Source organism: Homarus americanus, unplaced genomic scaffold, assembly GCF_018991925.1.
Source record: "Homarus americanus isolate GMGI-L3 unplaced genomic scaffold, GMGI_Hamer_2.0 scaffold367, whole genome shotgun sequence".
Classification (NCBI taxonomy): Eukaryota; Metazoa; Arthropoda; class Malacostraca; order Decapoda; family Nephropidae; genus Homarus; species Homarus americanus.
In genome coordinates, this window is record NW_024743709.1 from 18329254 (window position 1) to 18350021 (window position 20768).

General features: G+C 37.3%; 1 protein-coding gene across 8 annotated transcripts in view; it reads right to left on the minus strand.

Moving 5' to 3' along the window:
- LOC121877237 (calponin homology domain-containing protein DDB_G0272472-like) overlaps positions 1-20768 on the minus strand; it is a 98885-nt gene that overhangs the window by 14093 nt on the left and 64024 nt on the right. For all 8 annotated transcript variants that reach the window (XM_042382875.1, XM_042382871.1, XM_042382873.1 and 5 more), the window contains 6 exons: positions 8927-9076; positions 6644-6809; positions 6061-6308; positions 4750-4917; positions 4477-4608; positions 3820-3972 (listed from right to left, as the gene is read on the minus strand). In XM_042382875.1, the coding sequence (XP_042238809.1) occupies positions 3820-3972; positions 4477-4608; positions 4750-4917; positions 6061-6308; positions 6644-6809; positions 8927-9076 (1017 nt within the window). The remainder of the gene's footprint in view (positions 1-3819; positions 3973-4476; positions 4609-4749; positions 4918-6060; positions 6309-6643; positions 6810-8926; positions 9077-20768) is intronic.

Here is a 20768-nt window from a genome sequence, read left to right on the forward strand (position 1 = left end):
TTATTATTATACTGTACAGTATTCATATTTTAATTTAATATTTTTATTTATTTATTATTAACTATTATTATTATTATTATTATTATTATTATATTTTTGCCCCCCAGGCCCTGGATGTGGGTCATTGACCTGTGCCCTGGTGGAATAAGTGTTTAAGCACTATCCAATAAATATGGCAGCTCATCCCCGTAGCGAGTGGTATTCAAACTTATGATTCTATCCAGTGGCGGCTCGTGAAAAAAAAAATGGAGGGACTGCAAGCCTCACACCGAGTCCCCACCAAACAATAAGCATGGAATTTCAGAACAGTACAAGCAGGAACAAAGAATATACACGCCAGTTTAACATCAGTGTTTATCAGAAATGTGAATGGCTCTGTGGTTGTGACGAGGCAAATACTTTATTCTGCTTTCCATGCTTATTGTTTGGTGGGGACTCGGTGTGAGGCTTGCAATCCCTCCATTTTTTTTTTTCACGAGCTGCCACTGATTCTATCTGATTTTGAGGAATTATTATTATTATTAATATTATTATTATTTACTTTTGGTGCCAGTTGGTTGAATCTGCTGATTGCCTGGACTCTGGATAACCAGCAATCTGCTGTATTAAGGTCAATCTTTGATCCTGGTTATTGAAAAGAAGTATTTAACTAAGAAGGTGAGAAACCAAAAGAAAAAGGGATAGGGATATGGTGTAAAAGACAGGGCTAAGAGAATTGTAGCGATGTCCCCTTAGCCGGAATAATTGGTGCAGAGTGGTTCTAGGATCAAGATATTTCTGGGTATGCAGAAAAAAATTTCACCCTGAAAAAAATCACACACCCCAGAATTTTTTAGGGTATTGAGGTAAGTTTTCCTTGTTTAAACAACTGTAGGCATCGCACATGGAAAAACACTCTCCCATTACTGATAGGCTCCGGTCACGAGCAAAAATATATACAGCTAGCAAAGAAGTGTGTATATAAATATATAGTAAATCAATTGTTGAACTTCAAAAACGTTTATTAAGAGATACATTAAGAGATAGTCTCACAAACAAAGGCAGATGTGGTGGAGCCATATCTTCTACAAAATGCATAATAGGGAATCTTTTCCACATACAATGAATTGTGGGTAGAAATAGGGTCGCCGCATAAATGCGAATTTACAGTAAATAAAAGCCAAATGAAAGTTGAACACAGTTGCCATTTATATACACTCCCTGCTTCACCATAGTAACAAAGACCAGCTGAGACGCCAATTCCCTAGCAATGCTTCCCCCAACCCCTACACTCTCCTCCCATTACGTGTTTGCCCTTAGGACAATTATTTCTTTCCCCTTTTTCACAACATGTATGTAGGATAGTGTGTGCATGTAACTGAGGAAAATAAATGAAGTTACATTTATCGACCCGAAATACAAGATGAAAAACAACCATAACACCTCACAGCTTGGCCCAGCAGACGACATGGACTGGGTCCATTTTAGGAACGACATGAGGACTGAGAGAGAGAGAGACCGGGTAGGAATTTGCCACATCCAGAGGTCAGTCTAGACCAATCAAAATCGGATGTGAGAGGTCCAGAAGTGAGAGTTGAGAGGGTTTACTTTAGTCTGAGATATATCAACTAATCATAGGTATCCCATGCAGTCATATGACAGTAGTACCCAATCGTAGCTCACGAGCACTCAGCCTACCCCCTAAAGTGCCAGGCATGTGTCCCTGCATTGGAAACATGATGCAATCTCTCAAAAATTCATTCCCTTCATTTCCATGCCAGGAATGGAGAGATTACTGTAATTTGAGATGATTTAGTCATGTAGAAGGAATGGTGGCTGATACAATAGCAAAAAGAACGTGTAAGAGAAAGGTAAAGGAAGCAAAAGCGATGGGAAGATATCTATTGTCTTAGATGAAGGAAGTACTGTACACTAATGGGAATGAAGCAGGCTAGAGAATCATACTGAGAATGGGAAACTTGGAGAATTTATTACTGTATTGTGGCAACCTCTTCAATATGAATTACCTTGGGGAACAAGAAATCACTAATAAAAAAAAGGCAAAAAGATCAAATGTAGAGATAAACAAGGCAGGTACTATACAGTCAACCCTCGTTAATTCGGGCTAATAGGGGGGGAAGGGTGTCCGTTTTAGCCGATTGTCCGAATTAACCGATTTAGGGGTTAATATTGCATTATATTTCAGTCATTGTTTTCGTCACGATTTGATCCCACTTTCCACTGTAATACATACGTAATTTCAGCAAAAATATTACATTTCCGTGAATGTATTATATCAAGCACAGTATGAATAGAATACCATTGTAATATAACAGTATTTTAACCGAAAACTACTAAAAAAACGAGTAACATCTCAAGAACATCGGAAGCTTAGGTAAAGTCTTTTGTTTTCGTCATGTATTTTATCCTATTTTACATTGAGATACATCACGTTTCAGCAAAACTACTATTTATTTCCAAGAACATATTCATTCAGGCGCAGTTTGGGTAAAATATAAGTGATGTAACAGTTTTTTAACTGAAAACGATTCGAAAAACACGTACCCTCTAGCCCTGTTCAAGGAGAGGACTGGGAGAGGTTGTTTGGTGCTGCAGACGATGACAAGGAAAATGATTTGGATGGATTTTAATGAAAATATTCAGAAATATGGTATCGTAGTATTTAATCAAGTCAATTAGGATAGGATATTAATGTAATACAACAGTTTTTTAACTGAAAACCAATCGAAAAGCGATTACGGTAACATCTTTTGAACGAAAGAAAGCGAAAGTCATTGTTTTCGTCACGATTTTATCCCACTTTCCACTAATACCTACGTCATTTCAGAAAAAATATTACATTTCCGTGAATGCATTATATCAAGCACAGTATGAATAGAATACCATTGTAATATAACAGTATTTTAACCAAAAACTATTAAAAAAACGAGTAACTCCTCTAGAACATCGGAAGGTTAGGTAAAGTCTTTTGTTTTCGTCATGTATTTTATCCTATTTTACATTAAAATACATCACGTTTCAGCAAAACTACTATTTATTTCCGAGAATATATTCATTCAGGCACAGTTAAGGTAAAATATACATGTGATGTCACAGTTTTTTAACTGAAAACGATTCGAAAAACACGTGTACGGTGTAGCTGATACTCAACAGCTGGTGGTGCGTCATGTGTCGTTGTAAACAATAGGAGGTTGAAGTAGATTACCGGGTATTATATTAAGTGTGAAATATCGAAAAGGTTTTTATTACCGGTATTTTTTGTAGATCAATGAGAACTGTGATACCGTATATGATATGATAAGTTAGCCTGTGCTAAGAACTTCAACATAGACTACTGAAAACACGTTGTAAGGTAATTTAGCCTATTGTAAGTTGGTGAGCTTCATTTGCTGAAGGAACTGCACAACTTTTCATTACTAATTGGTACAAATTTTACGTTTCCATTGTTTACTGGCAGTAAATGGTAAATATTTTTCATGTCTGAAGCTAAAAGTTGCATCCCCCCCCCACACTAGTGGTGGAGATGTTACATTTGACCAAAAAGACACTGGTGTTTATCCCTGCAGTGGGTGGATCAGCATTTTAGCTTAAGGTCCGCGGAGGTAATATTCCTACAAATCTTAAAAAAAAAAATTCATTCAGATTTTGTCCGAATTATCCGAAATCCGGATTAAAGGGGTCCGAATTAACGAGGGTCGACTGTATAAGTAAAATTTTAAGACCACACAAATATTCCACATAACTTTAAGAGGAAAACTAAATTTTTAAATTCGGACAAATTATTCCGGGATCTTCTCAAATAGACTGTACTGTACATACCTCTAATCTCTGCCTGGTGGTTTGTTCCAACTCCAATTTAGATTCTATTTCTTTAATTTTCATCTCAAGGCGGCGCTGAGTGTGGATATTGGCAGTCTCTCCTTCTAGCACCTCCACCTTACTGGTCAATTCTAACATCCGCTCTTGGAGGACCTATTAGTTGCAAATGATGAAAATAACATTATTGTACAACTACTGCATATGAAGTGAAACCATTACTAAATATGGATAAATTCAAAACCCCCAAATTTTTAAGCTATTATAGCCCAGTTATATATCTTTAAGTCCCTCACTGAAATGTAATTAAATAATTTTCTTTACAAGTTGTTTTGTAGCTCCCCCAAATGTTTACTGCTAGCCTCCAATTCAGTACTGTACAGGTATATAACTTTAACTTAATTTTACATATTCCTAGAAGTTACATGTACTTCAACCACTGAAGATATCTGAAGATATAAAAGAGATATGACCATATGAATTCTTTTTACCACTAATTTCTAATCCCTATTTCTGTTGATTGGAGAAGACAGAAAAATTACTAATTCTTAATAACAATCACACCTTCTTAACTAAAGCCTTAATTGAATATTATCTCTACCTTTGGTAACTATTGTACATACAACAAAGTAATAATTCATAAATAGTTATGTACAGTACCTGTTTTTCATGCTCCAGTTCAGCAATTTGTTGTGACTGCTCTGATAAGGTGATTTGGTCAACAGACAGCTGTGACACCACTGACTTGTACTTCTTCATCACTTCAGCCACTTCCTCTTCACTTTCTTCCAGCTGTAAAAAACGTTTGTATTAATACTGTACAGAAAACACCAAATTTATTTTTCTATATATACTGGAATTATTCCACAAATCAAATCTTTACGTATACTGTACATAAAATTAAACTTCAAGTAATTGAGTTCACAATATCACCTGTGTTTGTACTTCAGCTCTATCCTTGGAAATTCTGGCACATCTGTCTTCAGACTCCTTCTTGGCCCGTTGTGCTTCTTCCAGTTGGATGGACAGTTCAGAAATATCTGCATCAGCACACTGTCTGGCCTTAAGAGCTGCAGTCTTTGCAAACTCTGCATCTTCCAGCTGTAAGACAATGGTGCAACCTTAAATGACAGTGCACATTTCCTTGGGTTTATACTATGAGCTTGTATGATAATTATTTTTCTGAGAGTAGCAGCTAAAATCAAACTTGTTACAGTGGATATCCTCAAGACAGTAAATATGGAACTTACACCAGACCATTTTCCTAACTAATTGTTCATAAAGGCTTCCATAGTTGAGCAGGTACAGTGAACAGTTAAATATAAGTTGACAAAAGGCACAATGAGTCGTGTAAAATAGATTACTGTACAGGAAAAATAAGTTCAAAACAAGGTGAAATCAGGTTGAAGTTGCAGTACACATAGGTGAAAGGACTTGTTCAAGGTCAGGAATAGTACTTGGAGAGGACGGCAATTGCCATTGCACTAGATAGTGTGAAATTGTATACTGTAGTTAATATACTAGCATATAATTTTTTTTAACAGGAAAAGGTATTTGACATGGCAGATTGATGGAGTATGTGTCAACAGCACAAAACAGTTTTTCTCTCCCGTTCAAGAAATTTCTTGCTATGGTGCAGTGACTGGAGTCAAGAAAAATCTATATAATTATTACATAGGTTTTCTGCTACAGTGTTCACCTTCAACAAAAAGGCTCCAAGAACACCAAATTGCTTATCCCTGAAGTTTCACACATCCTAGCATCACTAACGAGCAGCCTGTCCACCTGTGTAAAAAACACTGAATAGGGATGGATCTGTTGGTGATGGGAAATTCAAGAGAACATACAACAGTATGGCAACAAATTAAAAGTTTACCAAATGTGAGATAACAGATGTTGTGAATTATCCTGAAAACATAAAAGCGGAATACTGTATTCCAATTAATATTATGCATGAACACACATATACAGCATCATTACTAACAGAAATCAAGTGACTGACACATTTCACAAGGGGAGTAGCTGAAAACATAAAAGGTGCACTAATGAGATGAGAAGGTAATGTGAAGACAAATGATATTGGAAGAAAGCCATCAGTTGCATTGTTCTATTTTGTGAACAAATGAGAAAGGCAATTTAGGAAGAAAATTTTTCTTGTTCAATAATTCCTCTGTAACTCTTTACTTGTTTACTGGACACTTTCATGTTTCCCATAAAAGACGACTGAGCTGAGAGTTACAGTACCTGTGTTTTTAGCTGTCTGACTAAGAGTTTATGGCCACCCTCAGACTGAGACTTCTCCAACATAGTCTGAGTGTCACGCAAGAGTGCCTTGGTCTTCTTCAACTCCTTCTTCAGTTTATGTATGTAATCTTCATCAACATGAGTAATTGTTCGGTCTTGTAGCTCTGTTATACGCCTCTCCAGCTCATGCTTCTCACGTACGAGTAGAGTCCTCTCTTCATGCTCATTTTCAAGCTGTGCTTCCAAAGCTGTTGATCAGTTACAAAGGTGATACTCAATGAGGTAAATTTATTTAAAATTAGCAGTGATATTAATATTAAGGAAATTTTAATTTCAAGAAACTCTTCATCTATCACTATTGATTATCATGTACCTGTATAGTACTGAGTACTGTATACAGTATATAGAAATGCTAACATGTCCCATTTTACATTCAACATATCATATCCCTTGAAACAACTATATAAGAGCTGATCACAATTCAATTATTCAGGAGTCCTAATAAAATTCTTGAGAAAAAATGCAGAAAGCAAGATATGAATACAACAATATATAAATTAATAAATAAATAAATATGCCTTACCTTTAACCTTCTTCTGGGCTGAAATTCTGACTTCCTCGAGCTCTTCCTCACGCTGTGATACTTCTCGTCGATTTTCTTTCCTCATTTGTTCTATACTCATTTCCAGACGCACTTTAGCTCCTTCCAACATCTGAACTTGCCCTGCCAAGTCATCTAGCTCTTCCTCCTGAGAAAATTAAGCAAGAAATTCTGAGCCAAAACCTATCTCCAGTAAAGCTTCCAAACTTGATACATAAATAAAAACGTGCTTGATGCATCCGTCCTCCCTTCTATGTGCTGTACGGTGGACATAATAATACTGATATACTGTACAATACTATCACTCATTGGTCATATTAAACTTACAGAGTTGAGTTTCATGTTCTTCATGACTTAAACCTTTATATAAAAAATGAAAACATGAGGTTGGGAACCAATACCTGAATAACTATGGCTGCCAACCTGTCAGAGCTTGTTATTATCTATTGAACAAAATATCTAAATTACAATTGAAAGACTTGACTTTAGCAAATAATGTAAAGTATACTGTAGTAAAGTACTGTAAGTGACTTTGTAGTTATTGTACAGTATTGAAAAATTAAATCCTTCAATTCATAAAAAATCTGTAATACATTTCATTAAAAGAATTCTGGTATATAATTTGATATCAATGGTGGGTAATCCCCTCAGGAGACAAAAAATTATGTCACAAGGCTCAATTTTTGGTGGATTCATGTCTCGGGTTTCAATGAAGATGATGAGCTGGTTAAAATTATCAATAGTTTTAGGTACAGTATAAAATTATAGCAGTAAAATATGTGGATCTTAAAAATATTAAGCCACAAGTAATCAAAGCTTGCAAACACTCAAAGAAAGCTTAATGAATACCATACAACTGAATTTGAGTAGGTTACATACTAAATACGGATGACATAAAAAGGTGCGCACTTATTAGATATTCTACAGCATCATTGTGGGGAAGTATGAAGTACTATACAAAAAACAAGGAAGTACACACATCAAACAGAAATGAATTTAAATATACAGTATAGTCTCAATTTACGCAGATTTCCTTTACACGGTTGGTCATTTACGCGGCACCTGGCCAGACGCGGCAATTATTAGTTACGCGGTACATTCCATCATTTACGCGGGAAGCGGCGCGGGCAGGGCGCACGCTAGGTCACCCAGTCAACAAAACATTACCGAGTTCTTCACCCGCCACCCACCACAGCCAGCCCAAGTCAGTGATAGTGAGTATATGGACTTTGAGGGGTTTGACAAGGAGGCCCTGCTAGCCTCTGTGGTGGATAGTGATACAGGTGATACAAGTGATACAGGTGAGGGCCAATAATCTGCCCTCTGCCTCGGAACCAACCCCCCATCCCCGTAAGTGTTAAAAAACCTACCGGTAATATTATTGATATTTCTCTTAAATATTAATTGTGTGTGCATACCATCATAAAATTAAGATGTTATTTTTACTACAACGTATGTATTGTGTTGGAAAAAGGGTAGTCTGGCAGTCGGCCCAGTCTCTATTTCAATTAATCCCATATGTTCTGTTATTTCGTTTATGCGGACCTCCATGGGTTTAATTGACCGCCTAAACCGAGACTATTCTGTAGTTTTTACTGTAACAGAAAACAGCTAAATCCAAATTCAGTATTACCAACTGAACTAACCAAAGATAAACATATCTATTTTAAAAGACCACATGAGCCAAAAATGCCAAGCTAGGTTTCAGTGTGTAAAAATTAAATTGCTCATGTTTAACTGACAGTCTTTACTCACCTACATACAGTACAGAAGTATTACATATAATGTACTGTATATAAATTTACACACAATATACCCAGGTACTGTTCATGTGCACTATATGTATTGTATAATGTTTGTTAATCTTCTCCATAAGTTTATTCATCTTCCTTCTATCTATAAAGTTATTCTTCGCTTATATATTTCTAACACAATTTATATATTATGAAACTTGATATATTTTTGGCTCCATCAGTTCTCTATTAATTTCTACTTCTGAGTAATGCCACTAATCTCTTATATTTTCACCTCTTCTTGTTATCATTTTTTATACAGTACTGTACAGTATTGTGTTTATTTCCCATTCTCAGTAAACTAATTTATAGCAACTTTTAAAATTAGTGTATTGCAAATTAATTTACCTATACCTGTACTGTATGTATCACAGTTTTGATTAACTGCAATTTACTTTTTAAATTTAGTTTTCTACCTTGTCCATAGAGCTAACAGAGAAACAAAGTATTGTATGAAAATACTGTACTGTACCTGGTCCTTAACTCGCAGCTCAAGATCATGTTTTGCCTTTTTCAAGGTAGCAACTTCCTCTTCCACTTTCCCAGTGAAGCTAAGGTCCTCCAGCTCACGGCTGAGGGATGCTATTTTCTCCTCCTTCAACTCTAGTTCCAGCTTCAAGGTCTGCAACAAACATACAGACACACATCAATTACAGTACAGTACTATAAAATCAAGATCAAAGCTTTTTTTTTTATCAACTTCTGTACTGTATATGGACAGAAGATGACACTGTAAGATGGGAGGAGTGTGACTGCATCTGTATAAAGGATGGTAGGGACAATATTGGTTGAAGAAAACACTTTTACCATGCACTGAGGGACATATTCTTGAAAGGTTTGGCAAATAGAATAAGTGAGATTGTAAATATGAATTGTGACATGATAGAGATGAACTATGAGTTGGTGAACTACAGAGAACACGTTATGGCGATATTTAACATTGGTTGGTGGGCCATACAAACTATAGCATGCACATGTGAAGGCAATTATCATATGTGGGTGGCTTAAAACTGAAAAAGGTGCTTTTCATCAATACTTATCAAAGTACAGTAAAAAGAACGAACATAAACACACTATAACACAAAGAAAATTTAGAGAATGTACCTGTACATGTTAAGATTTCATTCTCCCATACTTACCTGACCTACAAGTACAGTACACATACTGTCCAATGTGAAACTACCAAACAGGCATATTTTCTCTGAATATTGTAGTTTCTTCCAATATTAAGGCTGGACCCATGGAGATAAAGTAGAAGACTAAAATTTGGATACACAGGCCTCTGCTTTCATCCAGTACCGGTACACACTGTATATTCAATTATATAAAGACACCAGGATTGCACCACAGTACAGTATGCAAACACCATGGAGTGACCAAGTGATTGCAAGTAAATTTGAACTAGGAGATAGCACTACAGTAACACTCTGATATCATGGAACTTTTTCAATGAACTAAAGAACAAAATCTTCAATTGAGACAAACCTTAACTCCACTTGTCTTAAACATGAATCACATAAAACAATGAAAATTTTCCATGGATGGTCTTGGATGAAAAGGTAAATATATGGGTGGCCTGAGAGATAAGGGAGCACCTGTCCCTCCTCGGCTAGTAAAATATAACCACAGTTTTTCATTGAATGAAAGGTAAATGTATCTCTTAGGCTTACATGCATCTGTTTTTAATTTAGATAATCATTAAATACTTCTTTTTTAATGTTTCAGATCCAAATCAAGTGTAAGAACAAGGAAAACAATTACAGTATTTCTAATGAAGTAAGAAGGCTGTAGCCTCCATGCTTTCAGTTGATTGACAAAATGAATTAACTTAGAAGATGGCATGTTGACCATGGCATCTAAGCCAGTTATATTTTTGCAGGATTTTACCACTGAATAAAGGTGGGTGGGGGTGGAAGGGGGCAGAGTGCAATCATGGTCAAGAAAAAACAGTAAGTTACTGATATATATGTGTACAAGTAGCCAAATTGAGCCACCATATAACACCCAGAGGCAGTAAATAACATTGTTAATGTGGTATCTTCATATCAAATATTACACAGTGTATTATTGTGACTCCTGTTGTAAACTGGTCTGCTGAAAGCTCTCTCACGAACGCATCTTCAGTAAATAACCTGATACAGCTTATCCTTTTATTTTCGTCATATTACAAATTACTTACAGTATTGTATTTTTTCTATTACTGAAGATGTTATATCAATCATGATGAACCACAAACCATAAGGGGCCAATCATATGGGAATATAATACTGAATCAATAAACTGACGAGTGTGGCAACACCGTATCAGCCCCAGCCTGCTTACATACTGTAGTCAAGTACTCAAGTGTCATATAGGTCTATAGCAAATCTGATTAGACCACTGTACAGTATTCAGTATGCGTGGTTCTTTTCATAAGATTTATTTATTAATCTTCCCCATTTCTTAAAACATGTTTTTTTTTCTGATGACCGAAGCACCCCAGAGTCCGGAAAAAAAAACGTATTCTGACACACACACTACTATGTAGCCTACAGGTATATACTTGATATCTATAATTTATTCACCCGATTATGACGCTCAAAAATGTTGTTACTGTAAAAGATATCATTATATGATTCACTGTAATTATAAAGCAACTCTGGTAATCTTTTGACATGTATTTGGCAGGACTGATACCAGCATGAATTATGACAGTACTTGTACAGTATTTTTTTAATAATGTAATTTTCAGCAATGAATCGACATTCCACCTGTCTGGTAAAGTCAACAGACACAATTGCCGCATAATGGGGATCAGAAAATCCCCATTCATTTCTTGAACACGAGCGTGAGTCCCCAAATAAACGTTTGGCGTGGGGTCCGACTAATTACCCAAATGTAGCCGCAATGAAGTCAAATAATGGTCCTACATGAATAAATAGGACTGCCAATCACTTCTCGACTAGTATTTGATGTCACAAAGTAAAAAAAAAAAAATTTGGAAAACGTAATTTAATCTGAGTTAATAGATCGCGTGCATGTACCTAACCTAACCTCGACTAGTATTTGGTGTCACGGTCACAAAAAATTGGTAAACTTAATTTAATCTGAGTTAATAGATTGAGTGCACGTACCTAACCTAACCTAACACAACTCAGATTAAATTAAGTGATTCACAGCCGATTTACGCTTGTAGGACCATCATTTGACTTCATTGCGGCTACATTTGGGTAATTAGTCGGACCGTTTGGCGTGCACTCTCCTACAACCGTGTGATTGGACCATTTTGCTTCTACGAGAACACGGTGAACTCTGCCAAATACAGTACATAAATATGCTTGAATTTTATGTTGTACCTCAGCTGGAAGACTTGCAGCCCCATGTGTTCTTTAGCAAAATGGGGTACCGCCACACTGGGGCTCACAAGTGCGCGATTTCCTCAATGAAAACTTCCCTTCTTGTTGGATCACATGTGAGGTCCCATTCTGTGGCATCACGCTTATGGATTTCTTTTTATGGGGCTACGTCAACGATAAGGTGTATGCGAAAAAGGATTAATGACATCATAGAGTTAAGACACCGGATTGAAGAGGAACTGGCTTCCATCACGCTAGACATGCTTCATAACACCTTGAATGAAATCAGCTACAGCTCTGTACTGTCTTGATACTCTACGTGCTACCAAAGAGGCCCACATGGAGGTTTACTGGAGTGCAGTTATTTGTGCCAAATACATGCCAAAAGATTACCAGAGTTGCTTTATTAATTACAGCAAACTGTTTTATATCTTTTATCGTAAAATTTATATCGAGCTTCATAATCAGCTGAATAAATTATAGATACCCTGTAGTGTATATATATATATATATATATATATATATATATATATATATATATATATATATATATATATATATATATATATGCAAGTAAATCACTAGGTGCGCGTGATCTAGGTATATGCTGATAACCACAAGGAAAGAAGAAAACACGAAGTTCCCAAGCGCTTTCGTGTAATTCACATCTTCAGAGGCAACTGGATTACATGGACAGAGAGAGGCTTAAATATACAGGGTGACCTTAAAAACATGAGGTTAGGTCATAATGATGTCATCCACTAATCCCCACACCAACACACACGTAGAGTGACGTGACGTGACGTGACTAGTCAGGTCAGGTCAATAATAAGGGACCCACTAAATAACTATCAAACATCTAGATCAAAGGTTTTCAAAGTATTTTTAACCTTGGGCCACTGACAAATAAATTTATGTAACATATCAGTTTTGAACTGACCATCACTAAGGTTTATTGATTTTAATTCCTTAATCAAACTAGCTTCAACCAGAAGTCTTTCTGTGACACAAGATGATTTAAATACTTCTAAGCTTTTTTCCCAAGCAATGGGATGATTATTATTCCTAACATGAACGAACAAGGCAATGCTTTCAGATGCTGTTCTGATATTATACTTATGTTTTTTGATTCTGAGCTGCAGTGTTTTTCCTGTCTGTCCTACATAATTACAATTACATTTGCTACATAGAATACAATAAACACTTCCATTTACATTCAAACTTGGGCTATTTTTATTAAAAAAAATATATATATATATATATATATATATATATATATATATATATATATATATATATATATATATATATATATATATATATATATATATATATATATATATATATATATATATATATATATATATATATATACTGTAGAGTAAATTTTATTGTCGTGTACTGTATGTTCACTCCAAGTTTCTTTCTTTTTTGTCAATCAAGTGACCCACTCCCAAATTTCACAATATGTAATGTAACTTTTATCATCTCTGTTTATTGTATATGTTTAGCCTTTTGGCTGCCATGTTTTCAATAAATCAATTATTATTATTATTATTACACAACTTACTTATTGGTGCTTAAGTTATAGTACAGTAATTCCAAATGGTTTTCTCCTTGTTCCCTCATAAAATTTGCATTATATGCATTATTTAATGCTATAGTGTACAGTATATTAAAAAAAATCTTATGAAGCATGCCAGCCTAAACACCACTACCAGATACAAAATTACCAAAGAGCTCCACTAACTTAAATGGAAACATTCCAACGTCGACGAGTACTGTACAGTATTGCACTACATGACAAGCTGTTCAGAATTGTTTTCAGAATCGAAAGATGTTACCAGCAACAATATTACTTTTACTTTTATCCTCTTCACCACTGATCGACTCGTTAGCTGCTTTGGCGATCGGTCACGTCTCTGTTACGCACTGTTGACAAGTACTGGGCATGCACCGGCTCCTGAATGTACCTGAACCTGTTCCAGTGTTAGTCAAGTCTGGTCTTAAAAGAGCTCACACTCGGTGCCGTCACAACACTTTCTGGCAGATTGTTCCAAGAGTTCACAACTCTCACTCAGAAAACGTTTGCCCTCACAGTTTTCTGGACCTGCGGCTTCTTCAATCTTGAGCTGTGACCCCTTGTGGGGCGAGCGTCCGCCAGCTCCAAGTAAGGACACTCGACTGAGTAGTGACCCCTGAGATGCTTATACACCTCAATTAGGTCACCCCTTGCCCGTCTGTAGTATAAGCTAGGCAAGTTCAGGCGCTCCAATCTCTCAGGGTAGTTGAGGTGCCGAAGTGCAGGCACCAGTCTGGTGGCCCTCCTTTGAACATTTTCAACCAACTGACAGTCCCTAGCATATCTCGGAGATGAGACAGGGTAACAGTACTCCAGATGGGGAAGCACTTCACACTTGAAGATCGTTATTAGACCCAATAATTTATTTGCCTGATTTACCTTCTTCTCGCAATGGCCCGAGAACTTCAGTTCAGTGTCTTAATACACACCTAGGCCCTTCTCACATTCAGTCTCAAATAGAGCAGGGAGACTAGAAATCATATTGGGAGGCTGGATCCTGGATTCCCGTTTGTGGTGGTGACGGGGTTAAGTATGGTCTTTGACAAAGTTGATGGTTTAGTAATTGAAAATTCACAGAATTCAATACTGTAATGGTCATTACTAAACCAATTAACAATGACTCAATACATGTGGAGTTCAATCACCGCCAAATACATGTCAAACTGCTGTTGTGAAGTACGTACCGGTAAATCCACATTTTTCATTATGCTTTCGTGTTAATTGAAAATATTTAATGTTTACTCTAAATTGCTCTGATGATGATGATGGGAGAAGTTGTTTCCATAACGTTAGCAATAAAAATGTTTGTACAAGCGCTGATCTTTATTCTTTTCCTCACAGCCAAACTGTGGAATGCTCGGCCTTCTTCTGTTTCCATACTCATACAATTGGTCTCATTTTAAAAAAGATGGTTTTCAGGCGTCTTCGTGGTGTAGATTAATATAATCTTTTTCCCTTTTATTTTTAGTTTCTTTTTACTCCTAATTTTTTTCGCCCCCAGGCCTCGTTGTGAGTCAATGACCTGTGCCCAGGTGGGCTATTCCACGTGTAAAAGAAGAAGTTTAAAACACCTTCAGATGAACAGTCGAAAACAAACTGTTTTCTTCTCAAACTTTGTTTCATAGCACTATCCTTAACGTTACCAGTATATAGATAGTACAGTAGAGAAACCACTCTTATTAGAAGTAATCAATTTTAAGATAGATTAATACGATGTGTTGTGAGTTGAGATGTGCGCGTAAATCTCAGAAATTTATACTCAATGAATAAATGCAGAGAAAGTTTCAATGTGTGGGTTTATTACTTGCATGTCACGTGAACGTGGTTTAGAAAGAACGCACGCATGCTTGCACACACGTATCTCTACCGACAATGGACAGGGCCGCTGAGAACTGGCCAAAGCCCACGGGAAAAGAAAAAAATATGAGCCCCCTTTTGGTTTTGGAACCATAATCCCGCTTTTCTCGGGCATAAACTAAACAAATTACTGTACTTGTGCCTCACAATATTCTTAATAATATCACGATATTGATGGCACACAAATGAAGGTCTTCAAGATTTAACAAGGAACTTTACGGTTCTTGAAAAGGTTTCTGGTGCGCAAAACAATAGTGGTTAAACTGGAGTGCAGGGTGCTGGTAGTAACAGGCAGGTAGACCAAGTCCAAGTTGACACACAGATAAACTGTTGGATAAATTGCAATTACGTAAAATTTAACCACGGAAATTATAAAATTAACTGTTACAACGTAAATCATAACTATGTCATTTCCAAGCAACAGCTTTAAGTTTGGCAAGAGGGTACAGTATTATCTAAAGTTACAATTAGTTTCTAAACGTTGTTGTCTGGTGCAATGACTGAGCTTGTGTTTACTGTTTATAGACACCAAACCTAAGCTGCGATGGCAAGTTAACACATCATAACATTTAACGAGTAATGACTAATAAGAGAAACCTCCTTAAAGACCTTCCCCTAAAACAAAAATGAAAGCAACGATTCTTAAGTGTAACTCCTGTCTCCACAGTCACACGTCCAACCGATCTTTTTCACACCGTGTCTAACTGGGAACGCAAATACAGTAATATACACTGGTTAACTAATTCACCAAAGGATTAAACGTTTAAGATTTCATACCTGAAAATTATTCGCCAGTACATTTCCACAAGCTGATACCTGCACGTGTGTCTTATTCATCAGGACAGATCGGTACATGAGAAAAAGGCACGCCGAGAGAGCAAAAACAAAATCACAATGGAGCTGTCTCGCAATATTCACATGTTCAGGGTACACAGTCAACAATAAAAACTTGTCTTTCTGTTCCCAAAACATGTGAGTACCACAAAAGCGCTCAATATTCAAGGTTTCCCCATGTGATGAATAACTTACTGTGTGTGTGTGTGCGGCGTAAATAAATCACACTACGTCATTCACCACATGGAGAAAAAAATCAGTGATGAAAACAACCGCAATAATAATTATAGTAATAATATATAAATAAACAAATTAGAAAGCAAAAAGAAATGGCAGTCGTAATATCAATCAGTTTCAAAGCAATCCATATGGACTATACTAAAGGGAAAAGACCCATCAAGAGATCCACCCCATTTAGACGTGATCTACAAGACTACAGTAATGTAAGATAAATTGACATACTAATACAATGTCATAATAACTTGTTAAACTCGTATGATTATAATTATATACTGTATATTATAGAATTATTAATGTATACTATATGCTGAGTAAGTTACACACACTGTTAAGATTGCCTATGTTGACATTGGGCAAGCGGCAAGACTATCATCTAATGTTAACATTAGGCAGGCCAAATTACCAATTGTTGACATTATGCAATTTTGTTAACTAATGTTAATATTAAGCAGATTTTCAACATTTAACAAAGTAGTTTTTACAGTTGTAAGAGGCTCAAATGCCTGTGCCTCATGCTATATTTGCTATATATAAACCTAACCTAATCAAAACTAACCTAGCCACACCTAACAACTTATTGTTTGCCTTTTGGTTGAAAAAAAAATGACTTGTTCTTAGAATAACCGGGACAATAATTTTTATGCACAATGTGGAGAACTGTCAAGCAGCATTTCAACATTAGTCAAAAGGCAAGCATTTAATGTCAACATTATGCAAAGATTGTGTTAATATTGTTATCACAACTGCTTTCACCATAAGGCAAGTCAAATATCTAATGATATATATATATATCATGTAAATCCACAATGAAAACGTGGATAAGATAAATCTTGATAAAATCACACGGGAAAATGGAAACAACGGAGTACTCCGTTGTTTCCATTTTCCCGTGTGATTTTATCAAGATATATATATATATATATATATATATATATATATATATATATATATATATATATATATATATATATATATATATATATACAAGTAAATCACTGTAGGTGCGCGTGATCTAGGTATATGCTGATAACCACAGGGAAAGAAGAAAACACGAAGTTCCCAAGCGCTTTCGTGTGTGTGTGTGTGTGTGTGTGTGTGAGATTGTGCAAGGCAAGGATGGGTTGTAAGGACGGGTGGGGTGAGGTGGGTGTAGGCTCACCTTACACCTGCACCACCACCAGCAGGTGAAGGCGGAGGACGTCACTCCCACCCACAATATCACATACTGGGTAAACAAACAATGACTTCAGTACGGTCTTCCTAAAATAAAATAAACAAGAACAGATCTGTTTTTTTTTCGCGATAGACCTGTGAACACTCGTGAGACTGATAATGAACCCTCCTACAACCCTCATCATATTATACATGTTAACATTCCTGCTGTTCACGGTACTTCGTTAGGTCAGGTCACAGGGGTTGCAGAACCGGCTGGGTGAGGGAGCAACAGCAGGTTAGATTTCTTTCTCGTTCCTTGTTGTGTGAAGTGATAATCACACACACACACACACACACACACACACACACACACACACACACACACACACACACACACACACACACTGAAAACGATTTGGTTCAGTAAGTCATATTCCATTAGGTTCACCACTTAAGTAACCTGTTCTGGTGCGGATGGTGATTTAAGAACTGTGTGGTAAGACGGTGTCACGTCAATCTTGAGTAAAAAAAAATGTGCTAGATACTTGGAATGCAAAAAACTGAGTCCTTGTTAATCCCTTACGTACTATATTAACTCCAGATTACACTGACTTCATCCCTAAGTACACTGATTTCCTCCGATGAGTACAATGTCTTAGCCCCCTTGAGTACACTGAATTCATCCTTGAATATGTCTTAACCCCCTTAAGTACGATGTGATAACACTTTGAATGCTATGAACTATTTCTTGGGTGTCATGACACTATATTCAGGGAGTTAATTCATCACACTTACGAGGTTAAAACACTGATGGCTGTAATAAAAATCGTTAACAAAACATAATACACTCAAATTATGTCTAAATATACGAGTGATGAGCAAAAATATCCATTACAGTGCACACATGTTATTTTTCTGCTGTTAATATAAAATTTTCAAGGACGTGGTTGGCACCACCCTGAACAGAAGCAATCGTGCACACCTGCTGTTGCCAGAATCTCCTGACGGCGGCGTTCCTGACGGGCGTGGTCAGCCGAAGGGAGGACGTATCATGCAGGAGAGGGTCTTCAAGTTCGCTGACACCATTTTCCTGCAGGGATGAAGTGCAGGATTCCGGGGAGGTGGGCGTGAAGGAGTGCGTGGGCGTCACCTGGCCGTCCATACACAGCCTGGGGAGCTGACAACACTGAGACATAGTGCTGCAATCAGAGTTGTAGTCCGAGGCGCAATGTGTCTCCTCTGACAGCAAAGGCTCGGACAGGTCTTGCCCCTCTGCCACGGGTGGTGCTGGGTGTTCAGTGGACGGCTCCACCATAGCCTTGGTGTGGCTATCGCCCCAGCCCTCCCACTGGGCGATACGCTGCCGCACCTCCAAACTAGCCCGCTTTTCCTTCATGTCTGGCTTCACACGCGGCGTTGCCTGTATCACGCACAAGTCTCAACCAACACTACCCCTAATATTCCACTCGTCTTACTAATGTCTCTTCCCAGTTTTCTGTATCAAATAAACATATTATAATAAGCACAAGCACAGCCACCTTACATTTCACCGACGCGGCTAACTTGTTTTTTCTAGTTGGTATTCCCTATATTACGAAGTCGACTCCAGTTCAAATAACTTAACACAGATTTCACTTCCGCAAAGTTTAAATATGAAGGTAAGGGTTACTCTATTCAATTGGCCTTAAAGTACTAGGGAATTGCAGCTGTTATCTGACACGGTAATGACAGTTGCAGAGAATAAATAGACAAGACGCGACACCTCATGACCAATTTGTACTGTATTATGTGGTCGATAGCGAAGAAGGTAACGAGAGGTACTATACAAATATAAACTAGACCTAATAATTAAAAGCAGCAGATACCTAGGACTTACAACAAGACAGTCCTTGAGTTCTGTGAGAAGCGTTTTTAGGATAACTTAGCTTATTTCACCTGATGATTACGCACTCAACCAAACCAGGTAACGTTAGAGTAATTAATCAGGTAAAATAAGCTTAGGTGTTTAATCTTCAGCTAATCCCATCTTTTGTCTCATGTTTACTAGCTTATCAACGGGTTATGTATAGTTGTTTACTGTATAGCGATAAGGTTGATCAACACCTCTGGCTGTTGTTAAATACATAAAAAAAACCTACTGAAAACTACGTATAGATATTCATCTATTAAAGTATTGTTGTTTAAAAGATTCCAGAAATATAATAGCTAGAGAGAGAGAGAGAGAGAGAGAGAGAGAGAGAGACTCATAATCTTCACACGTAAGCTTCAGGTGTAGTGGTGACAGGTAAGCTTCAGGTGTAGTGGTGACAGGTAAGCTTCAGGTGTAGTGGTCACAGTAAGCTTAAGGTGTAGTGGTCACAGGTAAGCTTCAGGGGTAGCGGTGACAGTAAGCTTCAGGGGTAGCGGTGACAGTAAGCTTAAGGTGTAGTGGTCACAGGTAAGCTTCAGGTGTAGTGGTCACAGGTAAGCTTCAGCGGTAGTGGTGACAGTAAGCTTCAGGTGTAGTGGTGACAGTAAGCTTCAGGTGTAGTGGTCACAGTAAGCTTAAGGTGTAGTGGTCACAGGTAAGCTTCAGGTGTAGTGGTCACAGGTAAGCTTCAGGGGTAGTGGTGACAGTAAGCTTCAGGTGTAGTGGTGACAGTAAGCTTCAGGTGTAGTGGTGACAGTAAGCTTCAGGTGTAGTGGTGACAGTAAGTTTCAGGTGTAGTGGTGACAGGTAAGCTTCAATATGTTCCATGGACCTGACTGCCCGTTAGGGACAGTGTGATTACAGTACACTGAACATGAATCTTTTTTGGTACACAAGGAAGTAGGGGGAGGGGTGGTCGATACTGCACTCGATCACCTTCAAGTTCCCAACTGTACAGTTAGGTCGTCATTCATGGCGGTGTTGACTGGGGCACCGGTGAAATACCCCCAACGTGTGTGCGCCGTTATGTTAAGTTTATTTTACAGATATTTAATTTTCTTGCTTGTTTCTACACTATAGTTTACATCTTCACCAAGAGGTAAGAACGCCACAGTTTCACATATACGTCAAAAACTGAACTAGAATAAAAAAATTTTCGTAATTGTTTACAACGATAATATGTGAGTTAACACACGCAAGTAACTGCATGATGGCACTTATGGGAGACTCCGCCGCCTTAATTATGGTTAATTACCTTCCGAGTTATCATTGAAACGTTTGTTGTTATGCGTAGAATACAAAGGTGGTGGGAAGCAAGGAAAAACACAGGTATGATTTTACTTTAAAAACTATGGAAGGTCATGCTTGCGCCTCTTCGGCAAATTGACAAAGACCGTCACTG